This window comes from Carcharhinus amblyrhynchos, chromosome 3 (genome assembly GCF_965287045.1).
Source record: "Carcharhinus amblyrhynchos chromosome 3, sCarAmb.v2.hapA, whole genome shotgun sequence".
In the NCBI taxonomy this organism is placed as follows: domain Eukaryota; kingdom Metazoa; phylum Chordata; class Chondrichthyes; order Carcharhiniformes; family Carcharhinidae; genus Carcharhinus; species Carcharhinus amblyrhynchos.
In genome coordinates, this window is record NC_137326.1 from 60,611,736 (window position 1) to 60,629,304 (window position 17,569).

Sequence of the window (17,569 nt, forward strand, 5' to 3'; positions counted from 1 at the left end):
AAAAATTCTGGTTATGTTTTCACCAAAGACTTGAACAGAATCAACACTTTTCACTCCAGAAAAAGCTAAATAACACTGTCCTTGTGTAAACATGGGTGAGGAATATAAATACTAATTTTGTCAAAATTCAGGCCTTATTTATAGTCTACTTGTGACACCATTTATTCATATCACAAGTAAGCTTACATTAACACTGCAATGACGTTACTGTGAAAATCCCTGAGTCGCCACACTTTGGCATCTGTTCAGGTGCATTGAAGGAGAATTTAGCATGGCCAATGTACCTAACCAGCATATCTTTTGGGTATCTTTTTGGGTGAAAGTGGAGGGAATGTTTCCTCTTGGGGAAGAGTCTAGAACTAAGGGCCACTGTTAAAAACAGATGAGGAGAATATTTCCTCTCAGAGGGTCATGAGTCTCTGGAACGCTCTTCCTCAAAACCCAGTGGAAGCAGTTTTTGAATATTTTTAGTGCTGAAATAGACGGATTGTCAATAATAACGGGTGTAAAGGATTATCGGGGCTAGGTGGCTTCGTGGGATTAAGGGTACAATCAGATCAGCCATGATCTTACTGAATGCTGGAGCAAGCTCGAGGGGCCAAATTGTCCTTTTCCTAATTCATATGTTATCATTTTCTTTGTCTATAGATTCAGTGTTGGTGTACCTTTTCAATTTACCTGACAGCTTTTCTCAAAGTTCTTCATTCAAATCTAGTGAATCTTTATCTCCAGCGTAAAGAATCGCTTTTGAATAAGAAGTTGAACAAATGATTGTCATCATTATTTTACTGAATTTAATTAAATTCATTATCTCTCCACGTCTCCAACGCTACCTCCTCCAAGCCATCCCGTCTCCCATATCAACTGCATTCCCATGCCATTTCATTCTTTCAATGCCAGCTCTCTCATGCCATTGCCATCTCTTCCATCAATCCCACCCCAACAGGGAAACAATGGGGGTGATTCTCCCAAAAGTGCCAAATTGGCAGGAAAAGTGTTCTAGTTCTGACAGTTCAGCTTCTCACCTGAATCTCCGCATTCTGTGCACTGAATAGATCCCAGTCATGAATCTCATTAAAAACCTAGGGGGGCAGTGCCTATTTGCGTCAGAGTTTGACAGTTCTGGAGCCCTGTGCATGGACAGTGGCCCCAAACTATCAAACCACCATTTGCTGGCCAGCCCAATAACTGGCCAGCCCAGGGCCCCCACAGTGCTGCCCATCAATCTCTCTCATGGCCCAATCGCAGCCCCCACAACAATTCCCGGGCCAGCCCTGACCCTCCCCTGTCTGGTGCACCCGATGCCTAGGCCTCAGTCTCCAGTAGTGGCGATTCCTTCCCACTCCTTCACCCCAGCAGAACCTCTCTTGCTGACCCCCCTCTTGGGGTCAGACCCTCCTGAAGCCAGCCCCCCTTGGCAGGCCAACCCCCCAGCCCATCCCAATTGCTGCTCTCCCAGACCGATCCCAATGCAGAGTGGCAGCGAACCCCCCACGCCCACCAATTGCACCTAGACCCTGCCTACAATAGGTCCCTTCCCCTTGGCCCTGCCTGATGCAGTGCCAAGGTACCCCTTGGGCAGTGCCGGGGGCACAGGCTGACAATGTCAGTGTGCCCACGCCCACGGTGCACTACACCCCTGCTGTCTGACCCTCTTGGGGCCCCAGTTGCCCCCCCTTCATTCCAGCAGGTCTCCCACTAGTTCCCCGAATGTGGGGAGCTAGTCTGAACCCTGCCAGGATGAAGTACTCCTGGCGGGGTGGGAAAGACCCTGATAATTAGCAAATCTACATATTTAAGATAGATTTTGAAAGATTTAAATTACTTACCCACCTTCCCGCCGGATTCCAGTGAAGTCGCCGACTCTGGGAGATGTGCTTGCGTTCCCCGCACATGCGCAAATCCCTATTCAAGGCCACAGACATGTATCTCCGGGCTGGATCCACCAGAAAAGTGGCAGGCACGGATGGGAGAATCACGACCAATCTCTCCAGTCAGGAATATCACAAAACAAAACTCATGGGGGCTATAAAATTTCAGATAAACATCTGTCACTGGAATTTCAAACACAAACCTGGATTTTCATTCCAGAGTCTGGACACTTCCCAGCTCCATGAACTCCTCCCAGGAATGCCTTATGAGGATAGGTTGAGGGAGCTAGGTCTCTTCTCCCTGGAGAGAAGAAGATTGAGAGGCAACCTGGTAGAGGTTTATAAAATGTTGAGAGGTATAGATAGGGTGGATTCTCGGAGGCTATTTCCGAGGGCTGAAATGGTCACTACGAGAGGACATAGGTTTAAGGTGCTGGGGAGCAGGTACAGAGGAGATGTCAGGGGTAAGTTTTTCATGATGTGGGTATGCCGGCGTTGGACTGGCGTAAACACAGTAAAAAGTCTGACAACACCAGGTTTTTGTCCAACCTATTTATTTGATAATAGACTCTCAAGCTTTCGAGGGACACCCTCTTCGTCAGGTGAATGGAGAGTTGACGAAGAGGGTGTCCCTCGAAAGCTTGTGAGTCTATTATCAAATAAATAGGTTGGACAAAAACCTGGTGTTGTCAGACTTTTTAGTAAGTTTTTCACACAGAGGGTGATGAGTGAGTGGAATCGGCTACCATCAGTGGTGGTAGAGACGAACTCGCTGGGGTCTTTTAAAAGGCTTCTGGATGAATACATGGGATTAAATGGGATTGGGAGTTACAGGTAGTTCTATGGACTGGTAGGTATGGATATGATCGGCGCAACATTTGGGCCAAAGGGCCTGTTTGTGCTGTAGTGTTCTATGTTCTATGAAAACTAGGCTTGGAAAGTCAAATTCTCATTCTGGGGGTGGGATGGTAACAGGCTAAATAGATCAGTTCAGAAAATAGCAAATGTAACTCTTTTATTCAAGAAAGGAGGGGACAGAGAACCAGAAACTACAAGTCTCTTAGCTTAACATCTACCTGAGGGAAAATGCTAGAATCTCTTATTAATTATTAAGGAGGTTTTAGTGGGGCATTTGTAAAATCTTAATGCAATCAAATTAAGAAAACATGGTTTAATGAAAGGGAAATCACATTTCGTTAATTTATTGGAACTAATTAAGGAACGTGGATAAAGGGAACCTGTGGATGTAGCGTACTTGGATTTCCAGAAGGCATTTAACAAGGTCCCACATCAAAGTTTACTGCACAAAATAAGAACTCATGGTGAAGGGGATAACATATTAGCATGGATAAAGGGTTGGTTAGCTAACAGGAAACTGTTGGGTTAAATAGGTAATTTTCAGGTTGGCAAGATGTGACAGGGATCAGTGCTAGGACCTCAACTCCTTGCAATTTATAACAATGACTTGGATGTACGGTAGTTACATTTGCTGATGGCACAAAGTTAGGTAGGAAAGTAACTGTATAAATGGCATAAGGAGTCTGTAAAGGGCCCAAAGATAAAGTAAATGGGGAGAAATTTGACACATGGAGTAAATTGTAGGAAACTTTGGCAGGAAGAATAGAAAAGCCACATATTATTTAAGTGGAGAGCAATTGCAGAACTCTGAGATACGGAGAAATCTGGATGACCCAGTACATGAATCACAAGAGGTTAGTATGAAGGTACAACGCATGATTAGGAAGGCAAATGGAATGTTGGGGTCTGGAATATAAAAGTAGAAATATTTTATTATAACTTTAAAGGTATAGGTGAGACCACAGCTGAAGTACTGTGCAGTTTTCATCTCTTTATCTAAGAAAGGGTATAAATGCATCAGAAGCAATTCAGAGAAGGCTCACTGGATTTACACCTGGGAAGGGGGAATGGAATATCTTATGAAGAAAAGTTAGACAGGCTGGGTATGAATCCACTGGACTTTAGAAGAACGAAAGGTGATCTTATTAAAATAAACAAGATCATGAGGGTACTTCACAAGTTGGATGTTGAAAGGATGTTTCCCCTTTTGGGAGAGACTAAACTAGGAGACAGAGGGGACAATTTTCCCATTCTGACCCACTAATTCTTTGGTGGGTTGGAATGAGAGACCTGCACATACACCAATTCACAGGATTCGCATGCGTGAATCACAGCACACGCGCCTCTCACTGCTGGGAAGCAGGCACAGTTACGATCATACTGGAAACTGGCAGGAAGACCAGGTAAGCGATTTGTTGTAAAAATCAGTCTGTTTTAACCCTTATACGGTGGACAAATAACTTTGAGTAGACGTCTTATTAGTACAAACAATATTTATTTAAACCCACACAATCAATAATCACCCACCCGACCAACAATAAGTTATCTTACAGAACATGCTAGGATTCAAGTACAATACAAGACCTTGACTTAACTTTGTGCGACTGACAAATACCCAAACAGATATTGGCCTTTATCTGTGTGCTGGTCTTGGTAGTTGTCTGTGTAGTTTGGTCCTTTGCTCTGGTCTGGCATTCTGGCTGTAGTCTCTCTTTCTTCTTTCTTGGGTGTGGTGGCTCTCCTCTTGCTGGCAATGTTCACCATTGTTGTAGCTTGTTCATGGGGTCAGAGAGAGGGAGATTCCTGGTTGTGCAGCACCCTTTATACCCCATTTGGTTTCACACCCTTTTTTTTGGCCATTGCCAATCAATCGATCAGGACTTGATCACCCTGATCGATAAGAGTCCAATCAGGTGCTACCACACTGATCTCTGGGTGTGTCCCCGGTGGCCATGCCTGTATGTGTTGTAGGCACATAGGTCACATACCTTCCTCCTAAATAAGGATTCACGGTGCCCCTATGTCTGGTACACAACCCAGTGTGACCAGAAAGTCTCTTTCATCCTGGAGATGGCCCATATCCTGTGTATTCACTCATCAGGGTTGCAGCCTGTTTGTCTGTCTTTAAACTGCAGCCTGTCAGTTTAGTTTCTTGCCCAGTTGTCCCAGAGTGCTTTACAAAATGCCATTTTAGATGGCCTGTTTGGCTACAGATTTTAATCTGTTTTATTGTTATTTAAATGTGATTATCGGGCCCAGGATTGAATTTTCCAGGCCTGATAGCATCTTCCACCTTACCAGGAGTATTTTACTCTGGCAGGGTTTAGAGTAGCTATCCATTTTTGGGGAACTATCGGGAAACCGCGCTAGAGTGAAGTGGGGGATAATTTGGGCCCCGAGGGGGTTGGGCTGTAGGGAGATGGTGCCCCTGTGCCAGCCTGTGCCCGCAGCACTGCCCAAGGAACAAAGTGCCCATGCCCATGGGGCACGTAAGCATTTCCCACTGGTGGGGGAGGACACATCGTCACTGCCGGGAGGGGTTGCTGGAGATTGGGGTGCTACTGGATGTTGGGGGGCGCAGGGGGACTTGGAGCTGGCCCGGGAATACTTGTGGGGGCCACGATTGGTCCACAATCGGGCTTTGGGCTGAGGTGGTGGGGAGGGGCAGTACTGCGGGGGTCCTGAGCTGGCCAGAAATTGAGTTGGCCAGCAAACAGGAGGCTGATGGACAGGGGCCAATGCACAGCTGTCAGCCTCTATCTGGTGTGAATAGGCCCTGCCCCTTGAGCTTTCAGTTATAGTCACGATTATGACCTCTGCATTGCACAAAGTGTCGGAGATTCGAATCTGAACTCCCACTAAAAAAACAATCGTGAATTACACCATTTTTCCCGACAATTCAGCACATCAAACTTTCTTGGCAGAATTGCCCTCACAGTTTATGAAAGTGTTCTCTCGTTTAAGATGGAGATTTCTTTTTGTTCTCTCAAAGGATCATGAGTCTTTGGAACCCTCTTTCCCAGAGAGTGGTGGAAGTCATTGAATATTTTAAGGCAGAGGTAGATAGATTCTTGACTAAGAAGAGAATCAAATGTTATCAAAGGTAAATAGAGTTGGGGCCACAATAGATTTGTCATTATCTTATTTAATGGCAGAGCAGATTCTAGGGGCTAAATGGCTTACTCCTGTTCCTAATTCATAAGTGCCTGTTGATGACGTCACTAATACTCTTACTTAAAGAAAAACATTCAAAACATTAAAATTCCTTTAATCCCTCATGAAAACTACTTGGAGTTATCAACCAAACTGCTCACTTAACAGTCAAAGAACAAAGAACAAAAACAGCCCGGGAAACAGGCCCCTCGGCCCAACGAGCCCGTGCCGCCATTTTAACATTACCAGTCCCCCCTCCACCCATGACCCTTATTTATGCATATGGCATTCCACATTGAGGGAAACTAATTTAGGGACAATTTATTACCTCCAATCAGCCTAATAGCACATCTTTGGAGTGCGGGAGTCACCCACTGTGATAATGTTATCAATGGGGACCAGGTGTGATCACCTACTGGTGGGGACAGAAACTATTGATGCCCCTGCAGGAGGTGGTGCAGGGGGTGAGCCCCTTGAGCAGTGTCAGCATGGTACTGCCAGCCTGGTGACCTGTTACTGCCTACTGGGCATCCAGGCACTGGCCATTGGGCACCCTGACATTGCCTACCATGGCATTGCCCACCGGGTACCAGGCATTGTCAATGGGATGGGGCCATAAAGGGCAGGGCCTACTGGGGACAGGGCCAATTGGTGGTGGTGGGGGAGCCACTGCCCATTCTGCCTTAGGGATCAGTGGGAGTTGGAAGGGAGGGATGATTGGAGCTGGATTTGGGGAGGGGACAATTTGAGCTGGACATGGGGAGGGTGGGATGGGTTGGCTATCAGGTTGGACATGGTGTGGGAGTGTCACAGAGCTGGCAATTGCTGTGGGGGTCATGGAGGCCGGCGGTTGGCAGGGGGTCTGGGGATGCAGTTGGAAGACCGGTGATCAGGACGACAGTGGTTGGGGGGTGGGGGGGTAGTGTCAGTACTGATCTCCCCACTGACAGATCACTGCATGCACAGTAGCCTGCTCAGCATACTGATTCTGGTCTCTCCAGTGGGTTGTGAATCACATTAGGGGGCTCGATTTTACCATCAAGTTGCACCTGTTTTCAAGCACAAAAACTTGGTAAAGTCGGGTGTGAGATGAGTAGCATGATTGGCACCCGCCTCCGCACTGGTTCCGTCTTTACCAAGGCCTGAAAATGGCCATGATCGGGACCATGCCTGAAACAGTGCAAAGGCTATTTAAATATATTTGCAAGCATTTGAATTGACTTAATGGGCTGCACACCCAACCTTACCAGCACTTCCCTCTTTACCACCGTATTCATCCATCCAGAATTGTGGCAAAACAGACATACTCCACAGAAGTTTAATTCGGGCACGCCAGTTAGTGAGGAGGTAAGTGCCAAACTTCTGATGGCTCTCTACTTGAGGTCACTGGGGGCATGGGGGGGGGTCCACTGCCACTCTGCCTACGATCAGTGAGGAGGAAGGGGGAGCCCACTGTCACTCTGTCTGAGGCCAGTGGAGGGGAAAAGGGTGAGGGACCGGTATTCAGTCTGCATGCGGAGGGTGTGGGTGGAGAAGGGGGTCAATATTGTGGGGATGGGGCAATATCTGTGGGGGAAAAGGGAAGGCATTACCCGGCCCAGGAGTGATGCGGCAGGTGAGCCGTATTCTATCATTTTCTTTTCTGCGCATGCAGTTGGAGGCGCCTATCAGAGCTGCCAGATTTTGGCTGCGTTAAGCCTCATCCACAGGCATCTGCAATGCAATTTGAAATTGCTGATTTTTTTCAGGCAGAGTGCGTATGGGCACGCCTGAGAACGGATTGAAAAGTCGGATCTGAAACACTCCCAGTTTCAAGTTCACCCAGTACTTAGAGTCAAAATGGTAAAATAGGGCCTCGGGACTCTGTGATGTACACAGTCCTGGAAAAACGTACAGGAGAAACTTCCATATTCTTGCCCGTCGGGCACTTATTTTTGGGAGAATCACCTCTAACACCTCTGACAGTGCTGCACTCCCTCAGTATTGAGTTGGATTGTCAGCCTATAGTTTTTGCATTCAGGTTTCTGATTTTAGTTTCATTTGTAATTAGCTCTAGTAGTTAACAAAGACTTACAATTAACCTACTGAAGACTACAAGACTTTTTAAGACACACTGACCTGTAGCCAAAACTTATGCGAGACTTGAAGCCAGAAACATGGCAATTCCTCAATGTTCCCCATAAGATTAACAATATTTCTCTTCCTGTTCTGTCTAGTATTGGAACCTTTTGAAAGAACTGCCACTGTACCAGAGAACAGTCCTGCAGGAACCAAGATTCATGAGTTCGAGGCAACTGTGTTCGAGGATACAATTGCGATAACAGCAGTCACTTCCAAGCCAGAAACTGAGTTCTTTATATCCACTTTTAAAAGGACACTTCAGACAAAGACTACTAATAAATATACAGTGGAGGTGCGTTCATTGGTATCACCCCCTCACACGCTGATGCCTTGGACGAATCTGAATTTTTCAGTTTGGGTGCTGACAAAATGGAGCCTTTGGGTTACCAATTGAGTGGGGTTGTCCTAGAATCTCCTAGAATTAAATATTAATCTCCATGATTCTGCTATGACTAGCTGAGGAGCAGACACATTAAAATAAGACCATTAGACATTGGAGCAGAACTTGGCCACTCGGCCATTCAATCATGGTTGATTTTTTTCTCATCCCCATTCTCCTGCCTTTTCCCCATAACCCCTGATCCCCTTATCAATCAAGAACCTATCTATCTCTGTCTTAAAGACACTCAATGACCTGGCCTCCATAGCCTTCTGCAGCAAAGAATTCCAATAAATTTTGTGTTTTATTGCATCGTCTTTGAACAATTTTAATTACTAGCTATTGATATATTGGAGTTGGGAAGAGGTTATTAGATTGACAATTAAGAATCATCCAATCCATTAACAATAAATTAATTCAAATTCCAATTGGCTATGGGAATTGCAAGGCTCCGTGAGATTGGACCTGTTGAGTGACCAATAGCAGGAATCTGGAGTGGGGTGGTTGCAGGTTGAAGTCATGTGGTGAAACCTCCATGGATTTGTCCATCTAGAGTTGACTTCAATTGACATATGTTGCCCCAATCCTGCCCAAAGCAAATTTAAATGCTAATCACCAAAGACAACTGCTCAAAGGTGGTGAAGTTCTTCTTTAAACATGTAGACCGGGCCCTCATGAGTTCATCAGAACCTAATTAGCAGTCTTGACTCCACCAGAAACATCAGCAGCCAAACAATTTCTTCTGTTCAAAGTCCTCCTTTTCTCATTTGTGGGACATGGACGTCACTGGCTGGCCAGCATTAATTGCCCATCCCTCGTTGCTAGAGGCAATAGAGAGTCAAACACATTGCTTTGACTCTGGAGTCACATGTAGGCCAGACCAGATAAGGATAGCAGATTTTCTCCCCTAAAGGATATTAGTGAACCAAATGGGTTTTTCTGACAATCAACAATGGTTTTATGGTCATCAGTAAGTTCTTAATTCCAGATATCTTTTATTGAATTCAAATTCCACTATCTATTGTGGTGGGATTCGAATCTAGGTCCCCAGAACATCAACTGAGTTTCTGGATAAATAGTCTAGCGATCATACCACTAGGCCCTCTTATGTGACTGTTTAAGGCTGATAGTCATGATGTGGGTATGCCGGCATTGGACTGGCGTAAACACAGTAAAAAGTCTGACAACACCAGGTTTTAGTCCAACCGATTTATTTGATAATAGACTCACAAGCTTTCGAGGTTTCCCTCTTCGTCAGGTGAATGGAGAGTTCTGGCCTCAGACAGAGCATATAAAGCACAGACAGTTTAGAGATTACTGATTAGGAATCTCTAAATCAGTAATCTCTAAACTGTCTGTGCTTTATATGCTCTGTCTGAGGCCAGAACTCTCCATTCACCTGACGAAGAGGGAAACCTCGAAAGTTTGTGAGTCTATTATCAAATAAATCGGTTGGACTAAAACCTGGTGTTGTCAGACTTTTTACAAGGCTGATAGTACCAGAGAGCCAGGTCTAAGGCTAGGGTTTTTACAGTGGAATATGCAGTGAGCAAAATTGAATTTCACTGGCAGAGTCTCACACTGAGTCTGCTGATATGTAAGTCCTCCCCCTTGTACGAAAGTTGAAAGTGTGATTTGGGAATATGCAAATTATTGTAAGATCAAAGACATCCAATAGTGACTTGAGGAGCATCAATTGACATATGCCGTCGTGTCTTTAAAATGAGGTTTGTTGCACAGGACTAGAGGCACGAAGATTCAAATGATACTGTAAAAACCTTTTCTCACATCTGCAGCCTCTAGAGTGACAAAGGTAGGAGATGCACTGGGAACACCAACATTTTCATTTTTCCTCAGAATCACTCACCATCCTGCCTTGGAACAATATCATCACTCCTTCATTGTCATCGTATCAAAATCCTGGATCTCCCTTCCAAACAGCATTGTGGGTGTACCTACAGCATATGGACTGCAATGGTTCAAGAAAGTGCCTCTTCATTACCTTCTCAAATATAATTAGGGATGAGCAATAAAAGAAGGCTTTGCCAGCAAGAACCCCCTCCCACAAGGATGAGGGGGGATCTTATAGAGACGTATAAGATAATGAAAGGGATGGATAGGGTAGAGGTAGAGAGATTCTTCCCGCTCAGAAAGGACAGCAGGACTAGAGGGCACAGCCTCAAGATAAGGGGGGAGGGGGGGGGTGCAGTTTAGAACGGAGTTGAGGAGGAACTTCTTCACTCAAAGGGTAGTGAATCTCTGGAATTCTCTGCCTGTTGAAGTGGTGGAGGCTACCTTGCTAAATATATTTAAGTCACGGGTAGATAGGCTTTTGACAGACAAGGGAATTAAGGGTTATGGGGAGAAAGCGGAAAAGTGGAACTGAGCCACGACAGATCAGCCATGATCTTATTGAATGGCGGGGCAGGCTCGAAGGGCTCGATGGCCTACTCCTGCTCCTATTTCTTATGTTCTTATGTTCACAAATGTCTTGAAATGAGGTTTAAAAAAACTCCTTGTGCTCTTGTTAAATTCCACTCTCTTATAAAGTGATGACATTAGCTTATTGAGTTTCAGTTATAAATAATAGAAAGAGAAATTTGATGTAAACCAGTTCAGTGCTCATAAAAGGTCATTTTCAATAGTCCTTTATACTCTCTAGTGGACTGGAAAACTCACACTATTTGGTTTAGTTGTGTTCAGGAGTCAGAATTGGATCGTACTGTCTCTTGAATTGACGTACATTAGACATGATTTCATATCATGGAGTAAGTACGAGTATAAAGGGAGTTTTAACAATTGTGATGTTTTGACTTCAGTTATTAAAATTGATTCTTGGGAAGAACTCATTAAAAGCAAGACAGTGTTTATTGTCCATCCCAAGTTGCCCTTAAGAGAATGATGCTGGGTCTCCTTTTTAGCCATATGTTCCTAACAACTGACACTAAAATACTTCTCTTTTAGATATTTCTGAATAACGGAGTATCCTTGGATTATGAATGGACACCCATGTACCTGCTTACTATAATAATCAGTGGAGTTCATACCCCCCCTCTCTCTGACCATATCCTGCTCTTTGTACAAGATGTCCCAGATGAGCAGTGTGGCGTACAGTTCCAGACTCCAGGAGGTAGGTGATTCCTTCCTCATATTTGTCTTCCTGTGAGTTTAATGCTCAACAGGCCCAGGGATATTAATGCTGTGGGATCGACTGTATTTCTAGCCTCCCTGCACTTCCAGTTCAGCTACTGCACAGTTGGATTCACTGGCCCACAGATTTATTTCAATCATAGCTTTGGGTCCATGCAAACTAGGGACTGGTTTTGGACTAGGGAGCGGAGAAAAACATGAGAATATTAAGGCTCTGAAGTTTTCAAATGTATTGCTACAGTCCAATTTGTACGCCACGTGACATCATCTTCTTGAATTTTTTAACAGGGGTTACAGTTCATGTTAAAGAAACAGCAGCACCTCTTTCCCAAATTTACACCATTGTCTCAGCAAGAAGTGCAGAGAATTTTACAGTAAGTACACTTTTTATAGCTGCTAAATCAAGCATGGATCGGATGACTGCTCCTTAAATCCACACAGGAGTTTCAAGTTGGTTGGTCCCTGATGGTGTGGGATGTCTCTGTTGATAGAGATTGGGTCCCAGTTGTTGTGGTTGAGACATTACACTGATTCTAACTCTAGCAGACTACAAAGTTCAAAGGGCTTATTTGAGTGAACCATAGTATGGTAGTACTGTCATTGGACCAGTAAATCAAAGCTCAGATTTATGCTCTGGAGCTGTGAGTTTGAATCCCACATGGAAGCGGTGGCCATTTAAATTCAATTAATTAATAAATCAGGAATAAAAAGCTAGTTCAGTAATGGTTACTGTGAAACTATCAGATTGTTGTGAGAATTCATCTGATTCACTAATCTCTATTAGGAAAGGAAATCGGCCATTCTTATTCGGTTTGATTGGCATATGACTGCAGATCCATAACAATATAGTTGACTCTTCCTGTCTGTTTGAATGGCCAAGCAATCACTCAGTTGTACAGAAAAGCCAAATAAGCAGAAGACTGGGTGGATCAACTGGTTTCGACCTAGGCATCAGAAATGACAAAGAGCACATCCTTCCCAATCTATTCTATAAACTCCTCCTCACGAACATCAACTTATGTCAAAATTGAGAGAACAGTCTCAGAAACTTGTCAAACAACAGCTTGACATAGTCATCATACTCATGGAATCATACCCTACAGAAAATGTTCTAGGCTCCCCCATCACCATCTGGGTATATCTTGTCCTATGGACAGGACAGACTCAGTAAGAAGTCTCACACACCAGTTTAAAACCCAAGGGGTTTATCTGGTAGCAAAATCCACTCACTTTCGGATTGCTGCCCCTTTGTCAGGTGAGTGGGAGTTCTATTCACAAACAGGGCATAAAAGAATGTGAATAGAATTCCCACTCACCTGACGAAGAGTCAGCACTCCGAAAGCTAGTGGATTTTGCTACTAAATAAGCCTGTTGGACTTTAACCTGGTGTTGTGAGACTTCTTACTGTTTACCTCAGTCCAACGCCGGCATCGCCACTTCAGGACAGACTCAGCAGAGATGGTAGTATAATGATTGTCTTCAAAATTGGTTCCAAATCTCATTAGGTCTCATGGCATCAGGTCAAACATGGGCAAAGGAACATCCCTCCCTCAGCTGATGAATAAAAATTCCTCTATGTTAAATACCATGGAGAGGAAGCACTGAAATGGTAAGGGCACAGAATGTATTCTGGGTAAGGCATCTTAATGGTGGTTCAGTAGTACCATTACTGTCCAGCTGGTTGAGTTCTAAAGGGCATAGCACTCAGAATGAGTCTGTGCCATCTGATGAGGAAACCAACAAGAGGGAAAAACCTACTTTACGTCATCAGCATCATTCTATATGTTATAAATGCAGATGTCCATGACACTACTGTTAAGAGTGGAGATAAAGTCCTTTCTTCACACTGACGATACCCCTTGGGTTTGGTGGCACTACCACTGTGCTAAGATGAAAGCGATTCAGAACAGATTGAGCAACTCAAGACTAGAGAACAATGAGACACTGTGGGTCATCAGCAGCAGCAGCAGCAGAATTGTACACAACCACAATCTGTAACCTTATAGCCTGGCATATTCCCCATTCTATCATTATCATCAAGCTGGGGGATCAACCCTGGTTCAATGAAGACAGCAAGAGGCCATACCAAGAGCAGTCAAAGAACAAAGAACAAAGAACAAAGAACAACACAGCACGGAAAACAGGCCCTTCGGCCCAACGAGCCCGCGCCGCCGTCCCACTGTCTCAGTGACCTATTCATGATTTTAGTCTACGCCTAATGTGCGAGGATCAGGGAGGTCCAATTTAGGGACAATTTAGTACCCAATCAATCAGCCTAAAAGCACATCTTTGGGGATGTGGGAGGAAACCAGAGCACCCGGAGGAAACCCACGCAACCACGGGGAGAACGTGCAAACTCCCACAGACACAGGCCCAAATCCATGTGTCCGCACAGTAACAGAGATAGTCTCTGAGCTGTCATGTTGCCCTCGAGATGGTCCAGTTTAAGCACACTAACGACATGAAGCAATAGGCAACTCCTGAAGCAACGTCCAAGAGCAGCCCACTACAACCTGCCGCATGCATGCCCCTTAAATGCCTGTGGAGACAAAAAATTCATTATTAAACAGGCAAAGACTAACATCCCTGAGGCAAAACATATTCCCAAGCCTACAGTGTTTAGTAAGGCCTACTATATCCCCCTATATGTAGCCCGCTCATGTGGCTGTCTAAGTGACTCTTAAACAACCCTAGCGTGCCTGCTTCCACCACCTTACTCGGCAGTGCATTCCACACCCCCACTACCCTTTGCGTGAAAAACTGCCCTCTAATATTTGTCCTATACCTAGCTCCCCTCACCCTAAGCCCGTGACCCCTTGTTCTATCCATTTCTAATAGCGGAAAAAGCTTACCACCATTTACTCTATCTATCCCCTTCATAATCTTATAAACCTCTATTAGATCCCCCCTCAGCCGACGTCTCTCAAGGGAAAACAGCCCAAGTTCATTCAATCTTTCCTCGTAAGACAGCCCTTCCATACCAGGCATGTGTGCCAGTCAGGCACACATAAAAATGCTGCATGACAACAGGGTGAAGTTACAACACACGATGACAAACACGTTAAAGAGGGAAACAGCATGCAACAGATACAGCTAAGCTAAGGAATCCCACAACCAACAGATCAGATCTAAGCTGTACAGTCCTGCCACATCCAGCCATGAATGGTGGTAGACGATTAAACACTGGAGGCTCCATGAATATCCCCATTCTCAATAGTGGGAGAGCCTAACTAACAGAAAGCAAAGAGTGAGGGTGAATGGGTGTTTTTCTGGTTGGCGATTAGTGACTAGTGGTGAGCCTCAGGGATCAGTGTTGGGACAGCAATTGTATATGATTTACATAGATGATTTGGAGTTGGGCACCAAATGTAGTGTGTCAAAATTCGCGATGACACTAAGATGAGTGGCAGAGCAAAGTGTGCAGAGGATGCTGAAAGTCTGCAAAGGAATATAGATTGTCTAAGTAAATGGGCGAGGGTCTGGCAGATGGTCACTCAAAGGGTGGTGAATCTCTGGAATTCTCTGCCCGTTGAAGTGGTGGAGGCTGCCTCGCTAAATATTTTTAAGAAGCGGGTTGATGGGTTTTTGATAAGAGAGGGGATTAAGGGTTATGGGGAGAGGGCGGGAAAGTGGAACTGAGCCACGACAGATCAGCCATGATCTTATTGAATGGCAGGGCAGGCTCGAAGGGCCAGATGGCCTACTCCTGCTCCTATTTCTTATGTTCTTATGTTCTTATGTAAATGTGAGGTCATCCATTTTGGTAGGAATAACAGCAAAATGGACTATTATTTAAATGGTAAAAATTTGCAGCATGCTGCTGTGCAGAGGGACCTGAGTTTCCTTGTGCAGGTTTGCAGATGCAGTAGGTAATTAAGAAGGCAAATGGAATTTTGTCCTTTATTGCTAGAGGGATGGAGTTTAAAAACAGCGAGGTTATGTTGCAGCTGTATAAGGTGCTGGTGAGGCCACACCTGCAGTACTGTGTACAGTTTTGGTCTCCTTACTTGAGAAAGGATATATGGAGGGGTTGCAGAGGAGATTCACTAGGTTGATTCTGGAGTTGAGAGGCTTGGCTTATGAGGAGAGACTGAGTAGACTGGGGCTATATTCATTGGAATTCAGAAGAATGAAGGGAGATCTTATAGAAATATGTAAAATTATGAAGGGAATAGATAAGATAGAAGCAGGAAGTTGTTTCCACTGGCGGGTGAAACTGGAACTAGGGGGCATAGCCTCAAAATAATGGGAGGCAGATTTAGGACTGAGTTGAGGAGGAACTTCTTCGCACCAAGGGTTGTGAATCTGTGGAATTCCCTGCCCAGTGAAGCAGTTGAGGCTACCTCATTGAATATTTTTAAAGCAAGGATAGGTAACTTATTGTACAGTAAAGGAATAAGGGTTATGGTGAGTGGGCAGGTAAGTGGAGTCCACAAAACGATCAGCCATGATCTTACTGAATGGCGGAGCAGGCTTGAGGGGCCAGATAGCCTACTCCTGCTCCTAGTTCTTATGTTCTTATCAGTGCAAAATATAAGAAACATTTGCAAAAATACTCAGGCAGAAGTGCCAAGTGGGTGATTCAACTCTGCCTGTCCCTCATTTTCCCCAGCATCACATATGCAGTCTTCAGCAAATTTGATTCTCTCCGTGTGATATGAAGAAATAGCAGAAGACACTGAAAGTCTATGTCTTTGACAATACACCGGCAGTCAGAATAATGATTTGTGCTTTGCATCCCTGGCCAAGTTGTTCCAATAAATCTGCAGTTCTGGCAATTGCTTGACAATGTGAAAAATTGCCCAGGAGTGTCCTGTCCACAAAAAGCATGACAAATTGAATTCTACCAATTACTGCCCCATCAATTTAGTTCCAATCATCAGCAAAAATATATAAGGTTCAGATTAGGGTTATTAAGGCTATTAACAGGCTGAGGGGCTCCAACATATAACCTGATAAGGATTCTGACTTCTCCAAATGCCCCTGACTTCAAAACTTTCAAGGAGCTTGTGGAATAAGTCAAGGGACATTATCACATGATGCCCTTGATAATCATGTGGCAACACAAATTTAGTTTGACAGCAAGAGCCCTGTTAGTATCAAAGAGGCATTTGTGACACATCTAAGACAAACGGCTGAACAGTGTGAGTTTGGGTCTGCACTAGTGAAATGTTGATACACAGGTTAGCCTGTGGTGTTAGTAACATGACTATACAAAATAAATTATTAGCAGAGGCAGATATTACTTTAAAGAAGGCTTTAGGGGTCAGCCAGGCTAAAAAGGGGGGCAATGGAGCTGCAGAGCATGCAAGCAGGTGAAGTCCACCAAGTTTGGCAGAAAATCACTGGTAGTTGAGATGCCAGGGAGGAGGGTACAGAAAGTAATGAGGACAGAGGTTTGGAGCAAAAGAGAATGCAGAGGTATAGGGAATTTGATCCACTGACTCGAAGCTATGAAGAATGCTACTGGTGTGATATCCCCAGGAGAGATGTAAATTCAGCAAAGCTACGTATTGTGCCTGAAATAGGAGGGGAACACACTAGGAACAAATAATCACTGCCTACTGGGGGCCAGCAAAAAAAAATTCTGACTCCAGTACACAATGTTGAGAATAACCGTGAAAATGATTCTAAATTATACAGGTTAAGCAACATTAATGTGGACAGGATGCCCCAATCATGGCTACATTGATGGTAAACTCAGAATGAAGATGGCACAACAGTTGTAGGAGAACAAATGTATCATAGGGTCATAGAGGTTTACAGCACGGAAACAGGTCTTTTGGCCCAACTTGTCCATGCTGCCCTTTTTTTTAAAAATCCCTAAACTAATCCCAATTTGGCTCATGTCCCTCTATACCTATCATACCTATATAACTATCCAAATGCTTTTTTAAAGATAAAATTGTACCCTCCTCTCCTACTACCTCTGGCACTAGCATTTTTATTTACAAAGAGGGGTTCAGCCCCCAAAGTTAAGAAGCATATGGCCAGGCTTGCAACACATACGGTATCCTAGGAACAACAACACCACCCG

The 17,569-nt window shown here is 44.5% G+C and overlaps 1 protein-coding gene across 1 annotated transcript in view; it reads left to right on the forward strand.

The window, feature by feature from the left end:
- The window catches only part of LOC145341186 (cadherin-related family member 4-like), a 103,918-nt gene that overhangs the window by 22,094 nt on the left and 64,255 nt on the right, over positions 1-17,569 (forward strand). Inside the window, exons 4-6 of the mRNA XM_080186109.1 lie at positions 8,099-8,295; positions 11,347-11,512; positions 11,821-11,906. Coding sequence (XP_080042235.1) covers positions 8,099-8,295; positions 11,347-11,512; positions 11,821-11,906 — 449 coding nt within the window. The remainder of the gene's footprint in view (positions 1-8,098; positions 8,296-11,346; positions 11,513-11,820; positions 11,907-17,569) is intronic.